The sequence below is a fragment of the Trachurus japonicus genome, chromosome 3 (assembly GCF_045865225.1).
Source record: "Trachurus japonicus isolate A0001 chromosome 3, Traja_1.0".
In the NCBI taxonomy this organism is placed as follows: Eukaryota; Metazoa; Chordata; class Actinopteri; order Carangiformes; family Carangidae; genus Trachurus; species Trachurus japonicus.
In genome coordinates this window covers 14348218-14369563 of record NC_140909.1, presented here as the reverse complement: position 1 = coordinate 14369563, position 21346 = coordinate 14348218, and the positions used below count along the sequence as shown (strand labels likewise).

Below are 21346 nucleotides of genomic sequence, written 5' to 3'. Positions count from 1 at the left end.
TCTCTTGTCCTCACTTCTCGTTGTCTTTTAATCTCCTCTCCCTTTTCCCTGTTCTAATTTTCAGTGTCTGTCACTGTTGCATTTGCCGTAGATTTGTTATAGGAGTGTGGGTGTGAAGCACACACGTAGTTGATGTGCACTGAATAACAACCTTGAAATTAATAATAAGCACTTTAGAAAAAATGATGTACCCTAATTAAGGTCTAATTATGTATGATTTATAATTAAATGAATCTCCTTTCCCTACTCCAGTGAAGAAAGCGATAGAGCTGAAGTCCAGAGGAGTGAAGATGATGCCCAGTAAAGACTCCAGTCACAAAAATGCTGTCTGTAAGTAAACTGCCGTCTGCTGTTTGTGTGTGTTTGCAGAAAGTGGGACTGTGTGTCATTTAGACAACCATTTTTAAACCCAAGTTGAAACACATCTGGTCACACACATACTGTACTGTATACACCCGTGCATGCCCCCCCCCACCCCCTCCACACACACACACACACACACACACACACATACATGCATGCACGTGCAAAGTACTCAAGGACACACAACCTGCATCCATCTTTGATGTGGCAGGAGCAGTGTTTTCATCTATTTTTCACTGGGGTTGCCCTTCTCGGAGACAAGAATGAGTATCACAATCTCCTCTTCTGTATTTTGTCTTTTCCCCTTCAAAGGGTCAGAGGTTCACAGGAAACTATAACCTATTAATAGACATTTTGGTGTTAAAAGATACAAAATATGATTTTTTTTAATAGAACCAAATAGATAAAACACACACTCAGCCTTAGATGTTTCTTTTGTGCTAATGGTGATCTTTTAACCTGTTCAAATCAGAACAACATCAAACAAACCCACATAATCCTTGAGATATATTGTTTTGTTTTGTTTTTAGCATGCTTGTGTTGAGTGTTTTGCTTCAACAGCATGATAATACATGTACTGTTTCTACAGTGCATTTTAGTTGCGCCTGAGTTCAGGGTTGTTTAACATTTGGAGCCATGGAGTTGTGTACAATCAGTAAACCTGAGTACAGTCAGTTTTGCTGTGTGGTTGTCACATTTGTGTGTCAACTGTGTCCTCCCTCTGCGCAACTACAGTATGTTTGAATATCAAAAGTTGTATTCATGAATCCTGACTTTGTTACCGGTGAAATGGTTTCTCTCATTTTAACTTTAAAGAGATGTTCAAGCCTCCCGTCATCACACCTCCCTGTGGTGGTGTGAGGCAGAGAATCTGACTACAGTCCATAATAAACTCACTGCAGCACAGTGACTCACTTTTTTCTTCTTCTTCTGGCTGTCGCTATTGCTTCCATGCAGTCAAAGTCTTTTGTGTAATCACATTTCAACTTTTATATTATGTTTTAACTTCCTAAATTTCCAAAAATTAAGTGGAGTCTGGAAGGAGGAGGGTTGATTCTCTGACTTTGTGGCCCAAAGCTTGAATCATGCCAACAGTATCCTATTCATTTCCTTGGGTTGTATGGCAAATATTTCAGAAGGAGACAGTGTGTTGTCCATGAGGGCAAATCAGTGGCAGCTCACCTCTGACACACACTGCAAGTCAGTAGAGGATAATTGCAATCCATTGTTACCATTAATGCTGGCCAACATACTGTAGAATAGAAGTCTAAAACAGTGTTTTCTGCTCGTCTATCTTCTGTCCTCTGCCCCTCTCATATGTGCAGCTCTTTACATGACTAATGTTTCTATATCGTGCAGACCACTCCACAGTGCATGCATATCTTACAACATGTCATTTCAATGGGATTTAAATGGGTACTGTCATGCCCTGCTCTGTGCCATTTTTAACATAATGAAAGCCACTTATTGTACTTTTCAAATTAAACTGAGAAGAGCTTTGCATACAAAACATGACTGTGTGTCAGAGCTAATCATTCGCTGCATCTGTAATTTGAGTGCTATAAATGATTAAAAGGATTTAGCAGCCACTTGTAACTCATCCATGTCCTGTAAAAATGACCAACTGTCCTGCTCCTGTATAGCTGTTGTTATGCATGCAGTGAAGAAATCGTCAACAAACCAAGTAACGAGAAGATGAATATATTATTTTCTCAAGCGATGAGCAGGGCCGACGTGGTCAACAAGGGAGAGTGTTCTGCCAAGAAAAACAACAGCCTCAGTTGTTTTCAGAAAATGGCCAAAACCTCTGCATTGTGATTGTGCAGTGGCAGTACAGTTTGTGACTTAACCAATCAGCTGCCAGGACCTCAGGGCCAAGCTGCTATTTAAACCCAAATCATGATATTTCATTATCCATATCAGAAAAGGCACAAACCAATGCCATCTTCCAGCTGATGCATCTGTCACATTGAAACCCCTTTCTTTCTATGGAGCAGTTGGCAAGTAATACATTTTGTCATTTAATTCTGAGGACATGTTCCAGCTACGTACAGGTACGACTGAAAATTACATATGATGAAATATAGACAAAAAAAAAAACTGACACACAATACAGAATATTAGAGCAGATTAAGGAGAGATGGAGTCAGAGGTGCTTGAGAAAGACTAGATTTTTTTTTTTACTTGCCAACAAAACAAATCAAATGCAAATCATCTAATATCACAGCAACACATCTTGACAAAAATATCAGCACTTATTTTTGTATCACAATATCACAATCAGTCTCACAATCAGGTTTCTTCTCTTTCCTCTGGTAATACTTAAATAGCATTATTTGTTAGCATGCGCCAGATTCACCATTTCTGACATTGCTGCCTCTGCTCCCTGACACCTGTGATGTGACCCATCTCCCCCCCTGTATTTCCTTCTATTGTGTAGTGTGCACAACACAAATGACCCTGCTTTTGAATGGCTGGAATAGAGCTGGGCAGCTTGGTGTGAGCCGCTTTGTTTATTTCCCATTTACAAAGCCAAGGCTGTGCAGGAACATCATATTTTCATCAGAACACACACACACAAAGGACAGTCGGGGGCCATGAGGAGATTTTAACTTGAAAAAATGAGGGTATTAGATAATAATAATAAAATGTTTCATATTGTTACATTATAAAATACCATTTTGTTGAGTACGTCTGTGTGTAGTGACCTACTCACTTGCCAAACTGTGTTTAAGTTATTGTAAAACCTGGAGAAATTGTTACGAAGTTAAAGTGTTGAAGTTTTATTGTGATCTGAAAAAAAAGCTGAACAATAAAAAAAAAAACAAGTGAAGGTCTCAAGATGATTCAGAACTAATACACCATTACTTTTTAATGATAGCAGCTAATATGCACAATAGGCGGTACAATAGGTGTCGGCTTTCATGGTTTATTTTGGAGTTTAGGCCATTAAAAGGAACATCTCAAGTAGCTGCGTTGAAGCGTTTATTTACTCAGTTTTATCTCCGTGATATCTTCAGACCTGATGCACCATCTTTGATAGCGTACAGGGATTAAAATACAGTTGCTCTTTAAGAAGGTGTATTTTGAATTAAAACAGAAGAAGATTTTGGAAAAGCTCCTCAAGTTATATTGTGAGGGCTTAAGATATATAGTTTTAAAGTAGTTGATCGAAATGGGAAGTCAAAGAGTGTTTTTATCTGAACCTGAGGACAAATTGTTTCCACCTCCGTGGCAGCTAATGGGAAACCAAATAAACTTAAACACTACATTGCCCACAGGGCAATAAAACAATGAATTTAATGATAAATACAATAAATATCTCTACAGTGTGGTGGGTGGAGGTGGCTGACATATTTCTTGGCAGCTTTGAGATGCTTCTAAAACAGGATTCAGATCATTTGACAGAGGCTTTTGATTATCATGGAAGCCCAAGCTCATACCTCACCCATTCCTCAGCATTTAGCTTCATAATAAAACCCTCATCAATAATTCTGCTGATTTACATGCTCAGCCAAGCATGTGCCAGTGCAATTAACATTAGTATAGTGTTGTGTGTGTTTGTGTGTATATGTGAAAAAGAGATCGTATGTGCTTGCATTTCTCTTCTTCTGTTGCTGCAATTAAAATTAAAGCGGGTATGCTCTGTGTGTATACAAGCGTACACTTGTGTATGTGAAGAATTCCTGGGGCAAATCAGTTTATCAATGATTTGCTCTGTGCTTGGTGAAGAGTTCAGATAGCACACAGTCACTTTTATTCCTACTAACACATACTGTGCTCTGATATGCACATAAGCACAAACACAAAGTGGTTTCCACATGACAGCATCGCCTGAAGTCAACCTGCTGAGTCCAAGCATTTGCTTGTTACGAGCGGGCCCAGCTAACAGAAACATCTTGTTGTGAAGTAACTCTCTTGGTGGTCTGTGGTGATTTTTTTGGAGACTTACATTGAGATGTATAAGAATAAATTCCACTACAGCCTTAGTAGTGTGATGTACGTACTTCATGTCCTCTAAATATAAATGAACTTTTAAAACAACATCTAACTCTGCAAATAATAAAGCTTGCTGCAGTTAACCCTACTACTAGTAATGCTGCTTTACCTCAGGGAGTTTAGATGACTGCACATTACCCTGTGTGTATTTTATCATGACGTTTAAATATAGAAATCACCAGTGGTTTGTGGTGAATGTGTTTAAAGATTCTCCAAAGTACCTATCCCACTTGTAAAATTAGTGCTGCGTTGTACAAAACTAGCTTTGCTATCTGTAATCATTATGTGGAGCTAAAGAATGATGATAATGGCTGTTAACTGTGTAGTCCAGGGATCCCTTAATCTTTTTGAGCTCGGGACCTAAATGAGAAATTTAGTTTCTCACCATGGGACCAATGCTCATTAACACATACTTACATTTTTTTTTTTTATCATGAGCTCCAAAACTGAGGAAATGTGAGTTCTCACACTGGACTGAGGGCTCACTGAGGTTACCCCAACGTAGTAAAGTTCGGCCATCAAGATTGGGAGCCAGGATCATTAAAATGTGAAAAAAAGTGAAGTCAAGGTCCGGTTTTGGTCCCGAACCAGTCTTTGAACTCCATTCCTTTACACTGCATGACTCTCAGGGGTAATATCATAGCTGTATGGTAGATAATGCAGAGTCTTTATGCAATATGTAATCATTACAAAGAACTAGAGACTGATGATAATGAGTTTTACCTGTCTAGAGAATGGAGTGCTTATGAATCATAATCTAAAGGACTATGTGTAACAGCCTAGCCTATATTAAAGCACTGTCTAATGGAGAGACACACTTGAGAATAAGTTTAATTCATTTTGAGAACAGTCTGTTTACGACTAATTCTCACATCGACTGTTGATTAAATCCTGTGATACTAGATAGATAGATAGATAGATAGATAGATAGATAGATAGATAGATAGATAGATAGATAGATAGATAGATAGATAGATAGATAGATAGATAGATAGATATTTTCATACATTTACATACATACAGACAAACAGACACATATATAGGCTACTCAAACACAGATATAAAGTGGTATCTAGAATAATGTGAAATGGTGCAGATAAAAGAAACCCATCTTATAGTGGCCCTCTCTCAGCAGTAACGTTAACTTACTGCTGAGGATGTGTCATAATTACAGGGAGGCTGAAAGATTGTGATTAAGAGGTTTTACTCCCTAGACAATGACCTGGAACTATAATGAATCATCACTGTGTAACCTGATTTATAATCAGTGTTTTCTTCATGATTGCCTGGCAAGGTTTTGCTGGGCCATGGTCTGCTCAAATGAGAGTTATGTGACAATTTGAAACTTAAAATTTCAAGATCATACAGTGACACTACTAAATAGATTTGGGAAAAATCTCACGGTAATGTACTCTATAATCAGAGTCTTGTAGGTTCAAAAAAAGTGATGCAGTGGTAGATGCCTCCTGGTTTGATCGACCTGAACATGAGAAGTTGGAAGGAAAAAGAGAGGGCGAAGAGGATGAGAGGAAAACAAAGGAGAAGAACAATACATAGCCTATCAATAAAGTGCACTTCACATGTTTCTGTCTCCAGCCAGTAGTCATCTGAAGAGCACCTCAAGATATCTTACCTGATACAGATATCAGCTGCTTAAACACGCACGCACGCACGCACGCACGCACGCACGCACACACACACACACACACACACAGAAACAAACATGCTCTCTCCCTCCCTAGCTCTCCCTCTCTTCTCCCACCCTCCCTCATTGTATCTTTGACCATAAGGGTTAATCCATCAGCTGTTATAAAAACTGAACCTTTGTGCTACATGGCTTTGGATTTTAATTGCAAATGTCCTCTATGTTTACTCTTCTTTACGTTGCTCTCCAAGCCAGATTTTCTCTGGGCCAGTGGTTTTTAAGTGTTTCCCTTGGAAACAATATCATTCAAGTAGGAAAACAAAACTAAGTGCAGAAACCAAAAAAATAAACGTAGGGTTCATATAAAGACATTATTTCATGAGATCTTTCTTGATTATCAAACCATGTTAAACATTTATATAACATTTTGAAAGTGAACATTTTGTGTGCTATAGATTTTGCTTCTTTGAGAAGTCAAACCGACTATGCATAGATAAGAGTCCATTATAAAACCAGCCCAATAGTAAGTGAGGCATAATTTTTGAAATAACTGACAGTAGTAGAGCAAATGGTAACATATCTTACAACAAAAAAGTTGTAAGATATCCAGGATGATACAGAATCCTTGCTGAAAAATACGTACACTTTGTACACGAATGTTGAACTGTTAAAGTGCATAAGCGTAGCATCGCCATAATGTCACATTAAGCTGTTTCAAGGGAAAGTCAGCCATTCAATATTTAAAGCACAAGTAAGTGATCTAATGCACTAACACACTATATCTCCTCGTGGTTCACCAGATGTCTGTTCTGTGTGTGCTCAAAAGAAAAAAAATGGTATTCCCACATGGCTCTCGCTCTGTAAATAGGGAATTAACCAATTAACCAAGCCACACAGCACTATTCCAGCCAATCAGCAACAGTACATTTGTCTACAGGACAATGGAAGAAACAAAGAGGGGAGATGAGTGAGAGGGGACAGTGGGAACAACATTAGAGATGGTGAACAAGGCGCATGCTAACAGATGGTGCCAATGGAAGGATTACTAGGGGACAGGAGAAGGGGAGAGAGGTTTCCCCTTCTAGCGTTGCCAGAACCTATGGAGTTTTGAATGGGATTGGCTGAGAGACTGCACACGAGAGACCGGAGGTCAAAGCGAGTACGTGGAGGAAATTTCTACCACTGGCACTGTGATGGTGGAATATACAGTAATGGCTAGAACTGGGAACCAAAATCAGTGACTTCATTTTTCTTGCAAAAAAGAGACGAAAAAACCGCCCCAAATACCTTAAGATTGTTCTTAAAAACAATACTTGATTGAATGTACTTAGTTACACTACATCATTGTAACCACAAAATCTATTTTTTCCTATTGATACTCTTGACTCACTAGTCAGTGGGACCCCCAACTTACTCTTAGGGGTGAGTGCTGCCTCCAGGAAAAATGTCAGGAGGATCCGTGTCATATGTCGGTTGAAAGTAACAATGTTTAGAAAAGTGGGCGCCTGCTGCGATGTGGAGTCTACTACAGAAGTCAGAAATGCCAAACAAGAATGGGCACCAACAAGGAAATTAATCACTTTCTACCAATTCCCAAAAAGTTGACTTTTTGAGATGAAAGGTTTCGTGGAGACACTTTGATGATATGGAAATGACGTTATGCATCATAAGCTTGTGTTTAAATGTTGAATGGTCTTTTAAGTGCAAATATGGGATTAAGTCAGCTTGTGGATTTTTGACATCAGCCCAGCAGTGATATTTGGCAGCAGTTTTTCCTGTTACAATCTCATGTTGTTTGCATGAGCTGGATTTGTTTCAGCAATATGAACCTTTTTTATTTGATGCCAATGAAAACCATTTGAACATGAGTGAGAGAGAAAGGGATGAGAGAGCAAGGCAGACAAAGTGTATTTTACAGTGTGTTTGTGTGGTGATTTTTGGACAGAACATCAAAAAAACACAGCAAAGCAAAAAGACAGCTGGTTCTGTTTGCATCATATCTCACACAAACACACATACACAGTGTCTTTACACTCACAACCCCTCAGCACGCACATAACACAGTCACACAAATGCAGCAAATCATTCATCCATCTTTTATGCTAGGATGCACAAAACTTTCGGCTTCCCTTTGTAAATTGCAGCTAATGTGAATGCGAGAGAAAAAGGAGGATGAGCAATCTGGGAATACCAAAGTGGAGAGATGGAGCGAGTGGGAGCAGAGGCAGAAGCCATGAAGAGAGAGAAATGTGAAAGATACAAAAAAAAAAAAAAAGATTGACAGAAAGAAAAGAGGTGCATTAGGTGGTCAGATATTGCTCTTTCTCCAGGTCTGATTTTAAAACTCTCCTAGATTCTCTTTCTTTTATTATCTTTTTTTCCCTTTGTGCTCTTGAGCTCCTTTTTCAGCAGTCTTATCATCTTCTGCATTTTATTCTCTCATTCCTTTCCATTTATTTTTTGTGTTTTGCTAACCATCATTATTCATCCACGGAGTTCCATTAAGACGGACCGAGTCTAAACTGGTTCCTGTCATGTTGTCTGGTCTCATTTACATTTACATTATGTTTTAGGCATGCACAGATGCTTCCAGCCAGAGCAAAGTCTTAAACCAATACAAGATCCAGAGTATGAGCTGGCCAGAAATCGCCAAGTGTTTTGCTTTTGTGCTTTTTTTTAGCATTGGGAACAGATCATGCAGATAGATGAGAAAAACAGGAAGGAATGAGGGTGAAATGTGAAAACTGAAGCCAGTTCTCTTCATTAAATATCTGCATGTGTTGGTCTCCATTTCCACCACAACAGTTGCTCCATCAGTTTAAGTTTATGCAAAGCTATTTTTTTTTTAACAATTCCTCCCTGAATGTTTATTAAATCTTAATGCATGTATTCACACTATATGAGAAAAAAGTCAAAACATATAATTATGCTTAGACAAAGGCAATAATTACAGCATAAGAAACTCTACATTAGATTTAATAGGTATGCTTGTCATGTGTCTCGTATAGAAAATTTCATCTGTCAGGTACTGTAACTAATCACAATGACCTTAAAAATAGATGCAATAGGCCTGAAAAGTAATGTTTATCCATAGGGCATGGAATATAGACTAAAATTAAATGGGAAATAGTTCGTAAAAATGCATTTCTTCTTAATGCAGTCTATGCAATAAAAGAAAAATAGTGGATAAATTAAACTTCAATGTTGCAGTAACCAACATTTTTTAAATGACCTGAGCTTTGTCAGACTGTGGCTACAGGAAGTAACGCAGGCTACGCTTTGATGATTGGTTCTTTTTTTAAAAATTTTATTCATTATTTTACTCAACCTTTTTCTCTCTGTTACACTGGTCGAATGTGTGAAGTTTGAATATGTGGAATGGGGATGTGAACATCTATCAGACTTTTTATTCAATTTCGTTTCAGATCTTTAAATTGACATTAGACTATAGCTATACTGTATAGGATGGCACTTAAATAGAATGAAGCCATAAATACTCTGCTTTTACTTCAGTTGTACTGTGACAAGTCAAATGCTGTGAAACAGGGCAATTCAGAAATATTATGCTTGAAAGGAAAATGTTTATTGATGCCTCAAAAAATTACTAGATGTGGTCAAATGTTAATAATTTAAAGTATGCAGACTCTGTTTAACCTGATATATGTTTTCTTTTTTTCAGTGAGTCAAAGTGGTCTTGCAGGCGATGTTTGTCCAGATCCTGGAGTTCCAGAAAATGGCAAGAGGATAGGCTCGGCCTTCCAGTAAGTTCACTTACCCTAACCTACCTCAAGCCTAACGTCATTTTACTCCCCTCACCCACATTGTCAATGAAGGTATAGTCAACATTTCCGAAAGTGGCCATTATTGATCCAGTGCAAGGGACCTTTGTTGTACATGTGTGAGGTGTGTAGAAACCAGACTGCAGTTGTTTCCTGTGTGTTCCTATACATTTAGTGCTCAGTTCATGTTGAATTCTCAGAAGTCAGACCAGTTTGGTTATTTTTTGACTGATTACTGATGATTACCACTTAAAATGTTGAGCCTTGCTGCCGACTGAAAGGGTGTTGCACTGTGAAAACACATATTGTTTGCTCTAGGTGAGTTGATCCCCCTCTCATCCTGCTTTGGCTGTACACAATGCTTGTCTGTGCAACAGGAAAGATTGACAACGGGCGCAGTCGGGGACTAAAGATGAGCTTATTTCAGGCCTCAGGACGCCTTGTGTTTGAAATAGGACTGTCTGTGTTTGTCCAGATTATCTTGAGGTTACAGACGCGGTGACTTTAGGGCCCAGCTCAGATTATAAATTGACTTCTTCAGAAACACCTTCTTTTTTTTTAGTTGCCTCACTCTCATCTTCACCAGTCTGCCCCTGTTCTGGCCCCAGAATTAGTCCAATGAACACGGAACATCCCCAACAAAGCATTTTTAGGAAGACTGAAGTGTTTTGTGGTTTATGTATCATCATAAATAATTCCTGTCAGTTGGAGACCTGTTGTTTCAGCTCTGGCTTTTTTAGCTGTGAAGCATCTTATGTAACTGGTCTGGTGTGTAACAAACTTGAAAAAAACTCAGTAATTCACATTTGCAGTATTTTCAATTCTCCAAAGGTGGAAATTGTCACTCCCCACAGGTGGCCTGATCGACAAAGTTGAAGCAGTTATTACTTTCTTTGCCATCTGCAGTATTTAAGACCAGGTCTAACACTGCTGTTACAGATCAATCATTGTGTGTTTACAGTCATTTGTAACCATCATCAGGGACCACCACTATTTACCAGTTTACATTGGCTTTACAAGGGTCCCTACTCATGTGGGAGTTACACACAGGGAGGCCGAGCAGGGTGCCAGAATATGGATCTTGGGTGATTAACAAGGACTTGATGGACGCATGGATTTTTAAATGTTTCGCTCCATGGTGTCTGTCATCTAATTGGTAGAAAGGGAGACATAATTTTATTTAATCAGGAGCGAGCAATTATAAAATAATCACCTCTCCCTACGACACAGCCACTTAGCATCAGCGCTAAATTGTTCTTACATTTTACTAATGATTATGAGCGAATCAAGACAGGCTATTCATTTTTACCTTTTTTGGTGACTATTTCCAGGCCAAACAAAAAAAAAACATTTAAATGGTGATCATTTATCATTTAGCAGCTCTGGATCCCGGTGCTGTTCTTTACCATTAGGAACTAAGAGTGCACAAACTCTGCAGGACCATTAGTGGAGTTGTCTGCGTTAGTGAAAAGTCATTACCTCCATGTGTCCATGTGTTTGCGTGCATGCACGTTGGCATGGGTGCTTGATGTGTGTTACAGGTTTGTATCTAATCATCATTAAGCTCTGAGATGCTGGAGCTGTGATGAAATAAAGCCTGAGGAGAAATGGAGAGGAAACATACAGTAGATGTAGAGAAGACTAAGGAGTTTTCTCTGCAGATGTGCAAGATGGCTGTAACTTAGTTTGTCATGGCAGTTTTGATCTATAGACGAACACATTGACATTTGTCATGGAACAGTTTCAAGGAAATGACAACAACAACAAAGTTTACCTCCTGTAATTGTAAATTTCACAGTGTGGTGCTGGATGTAAGGTATTTTTAGTGCCATCAGCTTCGCCAAAGTAGCAGAAAACTGTAAAGCCAATGACCCAACCCTCCGTGACAATGACACTAACAGACAGATTTGGCCAAGCTGTAAGAGTCCACAGCATTTAACAACAGGGCGGAGCTGCTGAACAACCAGAACTCTAATGTTTTGTCCAGGTGGTAGACTGTGGTGTGTCTCAGCAGGGATGAGACACTAAGCTTTAGAGACAAGACACCATGCAGGCTTCCATTTACATAGCTGAACATCCCTCTCACGTGTTAGACAGCAGGGTGTTGGAGAGACAAGGGTAATCAGAACAAGTGATGAAAGAAAATGTGGAGAAGTCATGACGAGAGAAGAGAGGAGAACGGAAGAGAACAAAGAAAAGCAGACAATAGAGAAATGGCATGGGTGGAAAAAGATACAGAGACAAAAGTGTCTCACAGGAAGAGAAGAATTATAGATCCTAATTGGATGATTTGTGATGACAGTTATCTTCCACAAAGATCTAAAAGCTGCTGCATCATTAATATTGTGACCATCACTCATACATTATTTCTACAATTATCCCCTGAAAGTGTCCTCTCGTCTTGCAATACCAGTGATGATGTAAGAGCTTTCTGCAAATATCACAGTGTCAGCTGAATGTGACTTTGTGAAGCAGTCAGAGGCAGCATCAAAATCACCGTTATTACTGTTTTTGACAAGTGTTGTTACTTGTGTGTCTCCATAACCAGAGTCGGCTCCAGCGTCCAGTTCAGCTGTGATGACAGCTATGTACTACAAGGATCAAAAAGTATCACCTGTCAACGAGTCACTGACACGCTGGCTGCCTGGAGTGACCACAGACCCATCTGCAGAAGTAAGTTTCAGCCGTCAGTCCGACTCAATCTCCTCAGGTGTTCAGCCATCGCAGCTAGAATGAAACTGCTTTACACAGTGTTTTCATGTCTACTGACAGCACTAGTCTATTTTTGTTTGAAATATATTAGACTGATTTTGCTGGCATTAAAGGGATAGTCAAGGTGTTTTTGACATGGGGTTGTGTGAGGTAGTCACGCATAGTCGGTAAATTACCTGCATTAAATCCTGAGCAGGCTGTTAGGAGAGCAGACCAGCAGCACTGGCAGACTAGCAGAGATATGAGTTTGTGTGCATGAGGTCATCAGAAAAATATGACTATGTATAGCTACCTCACACAACCCCACATGAATACCCAAAATATTAACCCTTTAAGTAACTAAATATATGTTTATTTTGCACTGAAACCGCTATATGAACAAAGGTATCGCTACAAAGCAAAGAGCTTCACACAAGTTCACATTCATACACTGATGGTGAGGTTACAGCCCGGTGAGGCACCCACCTGCTTATCTGGGATTCTGTGTGATGCTCAAGGACACTTCTGCAAAGCTGAAAGCAGCAAGCACAAGTTCAGCCATCAACCCTGATGACCCGCTTTACCAACTATTATTGCCCCAGAGGTGCCAAAGTTTGAAATATGCCCTACATGTCATCAGAGACTCCGGCGCTGTAGGCGATGTAGAAATGAAAGTGGACCTGTATTTTCATCATAAAGCAGGAATATGTCATCCAAATACAGCAGTATGAATTTTTAATGTGTTCTTAATAGTTCTTGGATGGTCGCAGTGATATGGCAGGAAGACTGTAGTTCTATTGTGCAGTGGCTTCACAGATGAAACCTGTTACTAAGTGAATTGCACTGTTTGGTTTTTCTTCCTCAGATGACGTGTTGATGATAATAAAATAAAACTTTATTTATTAGATTATTTTATTTAGGCCTTTCTGCCTTTATCATACTGATAGTGAGGGGATCACATGCAGCAAAGAGCCACTGTAGCCAGGCTGCTGTGCTAAGGACTGAGACATGACAGTAACAGCATGCATTTTGCCAGGTGAGCCACAATGTTATCCCCCAACCTTTTTTTTAAGTAATCAACTAAATTATGGTATGGTTCTCCCTGCTGTCTGAAACCCTGAAGGCAGAAACATGCCCACCTCCAGTCATTAGGCTGGACACCTTGACACTGTAAGAAAGTTACTGTCTGAGCTCCTCAAGCAAGGAATCTGATTCAGGTAGGGTTGTTGAGAATGTTAGTAAGGTATCAGTCATCCATAAAACTAAGTGAACTAAAATGGTATAGCAGAGTACATACATTTTGGTTCAGAACTCTGACTGCATGCATAGTTAATGTTCCTGATTGTAGTTTTATTTAAGTGAATTCAATTCAGTCTTAAGTAGATCTAGTGTTGAGTACTGTAGGCAGAATTATTAGGATCTTTTGTGCCAGAGCTAGAAAAATTGTCTCAAAACTTCTGAGTTCTCTACTTGCAATTTTTTATGATTACTTTACACAATGACACTTTAACTACTCCTGGAAACTGATACAATTTCTGTGTCAGGTGAAAAGACAGAGATGTATGCCTGTACAATAATGATCCCTCATTTTAAGACATTAAATGGTAACAGCTTACATCAAAGAGACATTAGCCAAAATTTTCCAAAAAGGTTATATTAAATTTCTGCTATTTGCTAATGCAGTGGCTCTGAAAGTATAGTGCTATGGAGATGTAATAAATAATATCACTGTGATTTACATTTTGATGTTTGTCGATGTTAAAAACACAACTCATCTTCTGACTGACTGGCACAGTCACTAAATAAATAACTGCGTGAGTGGCAGAGCAATGATGCACGAGCTCTCACTGCCCACGTTTACTGACAATACCCTGTTGGGTTTATTGCTCCACAATGAAAAGGCAGAGACAGCTAGCATACACACCCAAGTGTGCATGTGCATACACACACTCACACTGACACAACAAGTGTCCAAGGGACAATGTCACACACCTCATAGCTGCTGCAGCATTTGCCTTGAGCTGTGTGTGTGTGTTTGACAGACAGGCAGTCCCTGTGCTCAGACACATACTGTAGGGTCCCTGTCACATCGTATTATACTGTATGTGTATGTGTGAGCGCGCGTGCGTGTGTGTGTGTCAGTCACTGTTTTGTCTCTATATGTCTGTTTGTGACCGCTAGAACCTGCCAGACCACATGATACTGGCTACTGTTGTCAGGAAGAGGCAGCAGAGGTGGAGGGAGATGGAGAAGGTGAGAGAGGTGACAGGACATGTAGATAATGAGTCTACACTTAGCTTTTTCATTGTTTTTTTTTATTGATCAATTCTATGTTTTGTTTTAGGGAAGTGACCTTGAGCAAGTGATTGTTTTAGGTTTTTGTAGTAAGCTTTTCAGTAAAGAAAGTAGTAAAAAAATATATACTCCATGGTAACCCACATGCATTTAATTGAAATGAAAATTATTTAAATTTACAGAGACTAGAAAATAATAAAGTAGAACTTTATTGTTTTGTTTTGTATTGTTATTGTTTCATCTGGCAGTTTTACACAGTGGTACTTATGCACAAAATTAAACAAAACATATGAAAACCCTGAAAGACAAGTGATCGTTGAAAACATTCATCTGTGAGTGGCATAAACTGGTCCTAATGACACACCACACACTGTGAGTGGCTTTAAGAGCTGGGCTCACCTGTAGATTTGTCATTTCAAACACATGTGGTGCAATCAAAACACTGTTTAAACTCAAGTGTACTTAAAATAATATTGATCCAAAGCTTTGAAGGTTGCCTTTACGCAAGAGGAGGAAAAAAGATATGTATAAAATGATGTGCAAAACATCCATGGCAGAATATTTCCATATGAATTTTGCAACAACCCTGACAGTGGGTGTTAGATTTGAACATTTCACTCAATATGCATTACATTTTATATTCTATTCAATAAAGTGGTAAAGGAAGAATAAACAGATAATATGTGTGAACTGGGTGCAGCTTGTTTCTTTTACTTTGAAACAACACAGACAACGTCATTTTGAAGGGAAACGAAATAATTCAGTGAGTGAATTTCCAGTGTGACACAAAATTACACAACATAGCAACAACTGGAAACTGCACATTTAAGGAAATATGTTTGACAAGTGATTTATGTTATGTATTTTGATATTTTATTTCCCTTGTATGTAATCAAAAAGAAGGATACATAACAGAGAGAAAAGGACAGAGAAAGATGAAGAGAAAAAACAGGATCAATAGGCGGTTACACACAAATAAGTGGGCAGGAAGGGGTTAAAATTCCTATACTGTAGCCCCGATGTGTGGTGTTATCTGGCGTTATCGCCCTCCTGGGATTCAAACCCATGAGCCTCTCTCATTCTCTACTGACACTTTACTGTTAATTAGAAGCCGGTCTCTAGGATGAATTGCTATGAATGTGTTTCTGTGTGTCCGCAAATGTGTGTGTGTACCTGTGTGTATCGCAGTGTGTTTTTCCTCCCTTTTCTAATTAACAGGCAGATCAGTCTTCTGAGGTCCTCCTCTGCCTCTCTTTCTCTCGTGGTATTTTCTGTGTCTCTGTCTCTGTCTCGCCTCTTGCCCTTCCTCCCTCGGTTTATTTTCTCGTCCTTTTTCACATTATCTTCTTTCATCCTCTCTACTCTCTGTGTCTTTCTGACCTCTCTCCTTCACGCCTCTCCACGTGGTCTCAGTCACAAGCCGTCTGTATGTACAAACAGCTAGCTTTACTTTATTATTCCACCCCTCGATTCATTTTTAACCCCTCTCCTTCTCTATAAATCTTTATTTTTCTGATGTTTTTACCGTATCCTCTCTTGTCTTGTTTGTTGCTTCTGCTCCTGTGTCATTGGCCCTCTCTCCCTCTAATGGCAGTGATCACCTCCAGCTAACTTATTATGAAACATAAAGGGCATATATGATCAGGTAGCACTTTCTCCACAGGGTGACAGTGCTTGTTGACTAAAACTGACTGAAAATGTCAAGTATGCCCTTTAACATTACTGCACTCAAGAGAGGGGTTTAAATGGGACTTCTGACACAATATGGCTTTTTTTTTTTCCCCCCCAAATATCCCTTTAAGGCAATAACACACGGGCGGCTTAATGAGGTACTGAAGGCAAGAAATATTACCTTGAATATCACACAGGACAAAATCAATATGGATAATATAGAGCACTAGGAAGAATATTGTGAAAAATGTTGTTGATGTCATGGATCTGCAAGCTTTTTAAGGAGCAAGATTTCTTAATGTTTTAAGAGCAGACGAGGACAGGACACCAGCAGCAGGCGCATCAGACCTTTGCCGTCATTACAACAATAATATACTTTCAGTCAGGCCTATGTTTTGTTTAGGTTTAAGCACAAAAACAACATGGTCAGAATTGGGGAAAGATCATGGTTTGGATTACAAAATGTACCTCGTTTTGGTTAGAAGACCATCAGCACCATGGTTACACTAATAAACACAGTTAAAGTTGTGGAGCGGTCGTGGATAAAAGAAATAACTAAGCTGTTTCACATTGGAAATGAACAGCATTCTCCTTTGTGAAAGCCCTGTTGTTTGTCGATAGAGTGTCTCCACCCCGTCCCCAATAGGGTATACTAAATCTACCCTGATGTATTATACATCTGCCTAACCCCAACTTCCTTCTTTGCTGTTGTTATAGTTGCTACAGCCACAAAATTTTGTTTAAAAATTAAGCATAGCCCGAGTCATAAAAAGCTACTTACACAGACTTTTACAGGAGAGTTTCCAACGTTTTCATTGCTGATGTGTGGAAATACGGTGGAGACGGGTTGATATTTGGACAAATACACATCTCTCTTGAATCCAGTGTCTTATAAAGTGCATAGATGAAGTAAAACAAACCTTGTTATAGACAATACCTGGAAAGAATGGACATGCACACAAATACAGCGTGAATACAACAGAGTAAAAACTGGAGAGTTAATTGTTCAGATTGTTTTTACGAAACTACAGTGACTGAAAAGAGGAGCTTAGGTTTTGTACCTAAGCTTGAGTTACGCATCCAACCAAATAAATCCACTGTACAAACAAACGTTTTTTAGGTCTCTGTGTGTATAGAATCTTTTTCACATTGTACGGATAAATACTGTGTTTTTACACCACTCACAGAGCTACACATTGTTCCCAAGAGACATTTCCCAGTATGAATGTGGATTCAGGCAAGCAATGGTGGTTTTTATTTGGAGAGCAGCAGTATGATAGCCCATGAGTGGAGAGGATTGTTTTTTTTATCTGTGATTGACTGATGTGAATGCTCACACTGCACCATGCGCTTTGGAGTTATCATTACACTGACAGTAACATCAATCAATCAAATGTTCCAGTGGCATTTGTAGAACCAAATTGAAGAATCACTGAGTTTATCAAAACTGAAACTGAACTTTGACAGTTGATTAGAAGTAAGAAGTAGTAGTTTGATCTCACCAACAGTTGGTGTTTGTTGATCTCTCGTGGAAAGGGAACTTGTTGGATTTGCTTGCAGAAAAATGTTGAATAGGTAAACATTGGTTCATCGACCAAGGATTTCATCTTTTACATATGTTTCCCCTAAAAATGGCACCAAAACAGGTATATAATGGTACACATAGGTGCCAAAATACCACAATACCTTCTTCTCCATCACTACTACTAACTCTTTTCTCTTCCAAAGGAAAGATTTGCATTCTTCAAGCATGGTTTTCATCACCTTATGAATCTTTCCTAAAACTCTGTCGCTCTGTCCTCCTCTGTAGCTCGTACCTGTGGCAGCAACCTCAGGGGCCCCAGAGGGGTCATAACGTCTCCTAATTACCCTGTTCAGTATGAGAACAACGCACATTGTGTGTGGGTCGTCACTGCAATGGACTCTGGAAAGGTGAGCATTTTCAGTATTTCATTTGGACGTACATTTCCCTAAGAGTTTCAACATTCATTATAATATGACATCTCTCTACCTGTAGTCACACTGTATTGTCGAATGTAGTGATGCTAACATGCCAGCATGTGACCTTTGACCTTATGAATATTATTTTTCCGCCAATTTTCTTGCCAAATTTTTGCCAAATTTTTGCCAGATTAATATTCAAATGTTTTATTTTTTAATGTGAGATATCGGCTATTCTGTTTTACCCACCTTTTTTCGCTGTATGGCTTAAAATATTAGCCCCAGTGTTGATTTCTACACGCCTATAGTGGTTGTCAACATTGTGATGAAGATGGATTTGCCACTACAGGAGGAAGTTGAAAGACTGTTGTTTCAGGCGTCCTCTCTTTTTTCCTGCATGCTGACTGGATTCTCTTTCTGTTGCTGAGCTCATGGTCACCACACCCCTCAGCTCTGTGGAGGCAACTTTGTTGTTGAGTCATTGTCATATAGACATTAAATATTCATATACCTGCGGTACAACATCTCAAGTCTCTCTATCTACAGTTTCTTTTGTGGTATTATCTTCTTTTCATGTCTGTCACATATCCTGTCTCCACTTCTACTCCCCTACCCAGCCTCTTTACTTTTTGTCTCCACTCTTCTCTTTTTTTCTTTATCCCCTGCTTACCTCTTAGTTTCTGCTATAGCATCTCCCTCTATATTCTGTACTCTCTACTCCTCTCTCCTCACCTCTCTACTCATCTACTCTGCTCTGTACCACACTCTTACCATCTACTTTCTTCTTCTATCATCTTCTTCCCCCTTTCACTTTGATTTGTCGAAAATGTTTGAAAATGGTTAAAGTAGAGCAAAAGGGCAGAGCAAAAAAAAAGAGCAAGCTAGCATTGAGCTCATTGAAAACTGCAGCAAAAAGGGAGCTGTAAGTAAAGAAGAGCAAAATGAGGCTGAATATTCAGCTTGCTTTTTCAACTGCATCAAGAAGAGTGAAAAGTACTGAATGTCCAAGCAGGTACTTGACATGTGACATTCAAGTTGTCTCCAAAGATGGATTGAAATGGATCTTCTCACCTCTGATCCTGTGAGTGAGTGGGATGAAGAAAGCATTAGATTCAACTGAGGAGAGAGAACAAAAATTCAAGGGAGTGGGAAAATTAGAGAGGAATTGGCTTTTAGTTTTTTGTGTCTGTCTCTGACCTCAAAACTGTGAGATATCCAACAGCTTGTATCAAGCTATAACAGAGTTTGACCCACATGCTACCCGCATATGTCAGTGTAATGATTGTCTCATTCAGTGAACTCAAATGAATCAGTGACTTACTCAAATGTATTTTGAGAGAAGTGAGCATTTTGGAAGTTGTATCAGAGGAGCATAAGGCAGCCCTGAGAGTCACGATTTTTTTGAATTAGCATCAGCTCTGCAGCAATGGATGGATGTCTTGTAAGAAGTGCCCATGACACTTCACAGCAACAACTGACGTGGCTGCATTTGTAAACATTTTATGATGAGAAATGTTTTTCATATGATTGGTGATTGTGGTGTCAGGCAACAGATGGAAGACTATACATGTGTAGTGTGTGTGTGTGTGTGTGTGTCAGATTGCTGCTAATGGTTTCAAATGGAACAGTATTACAATAGAGAATAATAGATGTATGTACCCTGAGCTTATGGCAGATGAAATGTATTTTATCTATTATGTGGACATGTGTGCGTGCGTGCACGTCTGTGTGTGTGTGTGTGTCTCAGGGGTGCATGTGTGTTAAAAATGCTTCAGGTGTGGGAGCACTTTAAGAATGTACTATAATGACGGATTATGAGCTACTACAGCTGCTGGCATTTGCTGAATGTCACTATCTACATACACAGAAGGATCAGCAAGGACAGAGACAAACAAGAGGATAAGGAAAGTCGTAGACAAGTTGTAGAGTAGACTATAGAATAGAATCACACAAGGAGTACAATTCATAAATAAAGAAGTCTAAGGTATTAGCAGGACGTTTATCTCAGTGCTTCATATGGAGAACAGCTACCACCTTTTTTGCCTTTCTAATTTTCCTTATCCTTAATCCTCCTCATTCAACCACTTAGTAGAATGATGCAATTTTTCATGATACCACGCAACTCGTGTCTTGTTGATCCGGCAACCAAATGTCCATGGTGCTTTACCATAAAGTTTCTCTCTCTCTCTCTCTCTCTCTCTCTCTAAAATCAATATAAATCATTACATCTGATCTTTGGTAATATGTTTTTTTTTTTTTTTTTTGAACGTACAGTATGCAAATTGTAAGAAGAAGAGTGCTGACCTGCCCACTGGTCTTTTTCCTCGCGATCATGTGCTTCAAAGTCGATGGCAATTAGTTGGATTACACTTGTGCTGTTTTGTATAAAGGCTGTGTGTTCTATAATTTCACAACCTGTTCTTGACACATTGCTGAAAACACAACTTCTCAGATAAACAGTGCTGCTAATGGTTCTTTGTTGTTTGTTATTTTTTACTCTAAGATTAGATTAATCACTTGTGTTTCTCTTGGGATTATGCAGTAATACACAATATCCTTTCCCCACTAAAACAGGCTCTTGTTTCTTGAGCTTGCAGGTTTTCCTCAAAATAAGAACCTCAGGTCAGACCTGGGCTTGTTGCTGTTGTTGTTTCTGTTTTGCCCTCCCTGTGTGTGCACATCATTGCACATCAGAGCATGCATGTGGTGGGACGCATCACAGACCACAAAGCCAAAACTCAGCTCTGTGTTTTCTGTCAGCAAGCACCTCTTTGTGTGGACACCTTGCTTAAAGGGCCCTGACTTGAATTCCCTTAACCCTGTTTAAAGCACATTTTCTTTAAGTACAAGACATGAGTATTCCTGCTTCACATTGATCTTTAATCATGACTTAATATGTGTGTGTGGGGAATGAGACGGATGATTAAACACAGCACTTTAGTATAAGTATAGGTTTCCAAAA

The 21346-nt window shown here is 39.2% G+C and overlaps 1 protein-coding gene across 1 annotated transcript in view; it reads left to right on the top strand.

The window, feature by feature from the left end:
- LOC146989734 (CUB and sushi domain-containing protein 1-like) overlaps nucleotides 1-21346 on the top strand; it is a 373646-nt gene that overhangs the window by 203750 nt on the left and 148550 nt on the right. Inside the window, exons 7-10 of the mRNA XM_085763336.1 lie at nucleotides 253-330; nucleotides 9687-9768; nucleotides 12335-12459; nucleotides 18254-18375. Coding sequence (XP_085619462.1) covers nucleotides 253-330; nucleotides 9687-9768; nucleotides 12335-12459; nucleotides 18254-18375 — 407 coding nt within the window. The remainder of the gene's footprint in view (nucleotides 1-252; nucleotides 331-9686; nucleotides 9769-12334; nucleotides 12460-18253; nucleotides 18376-21346) is intronic.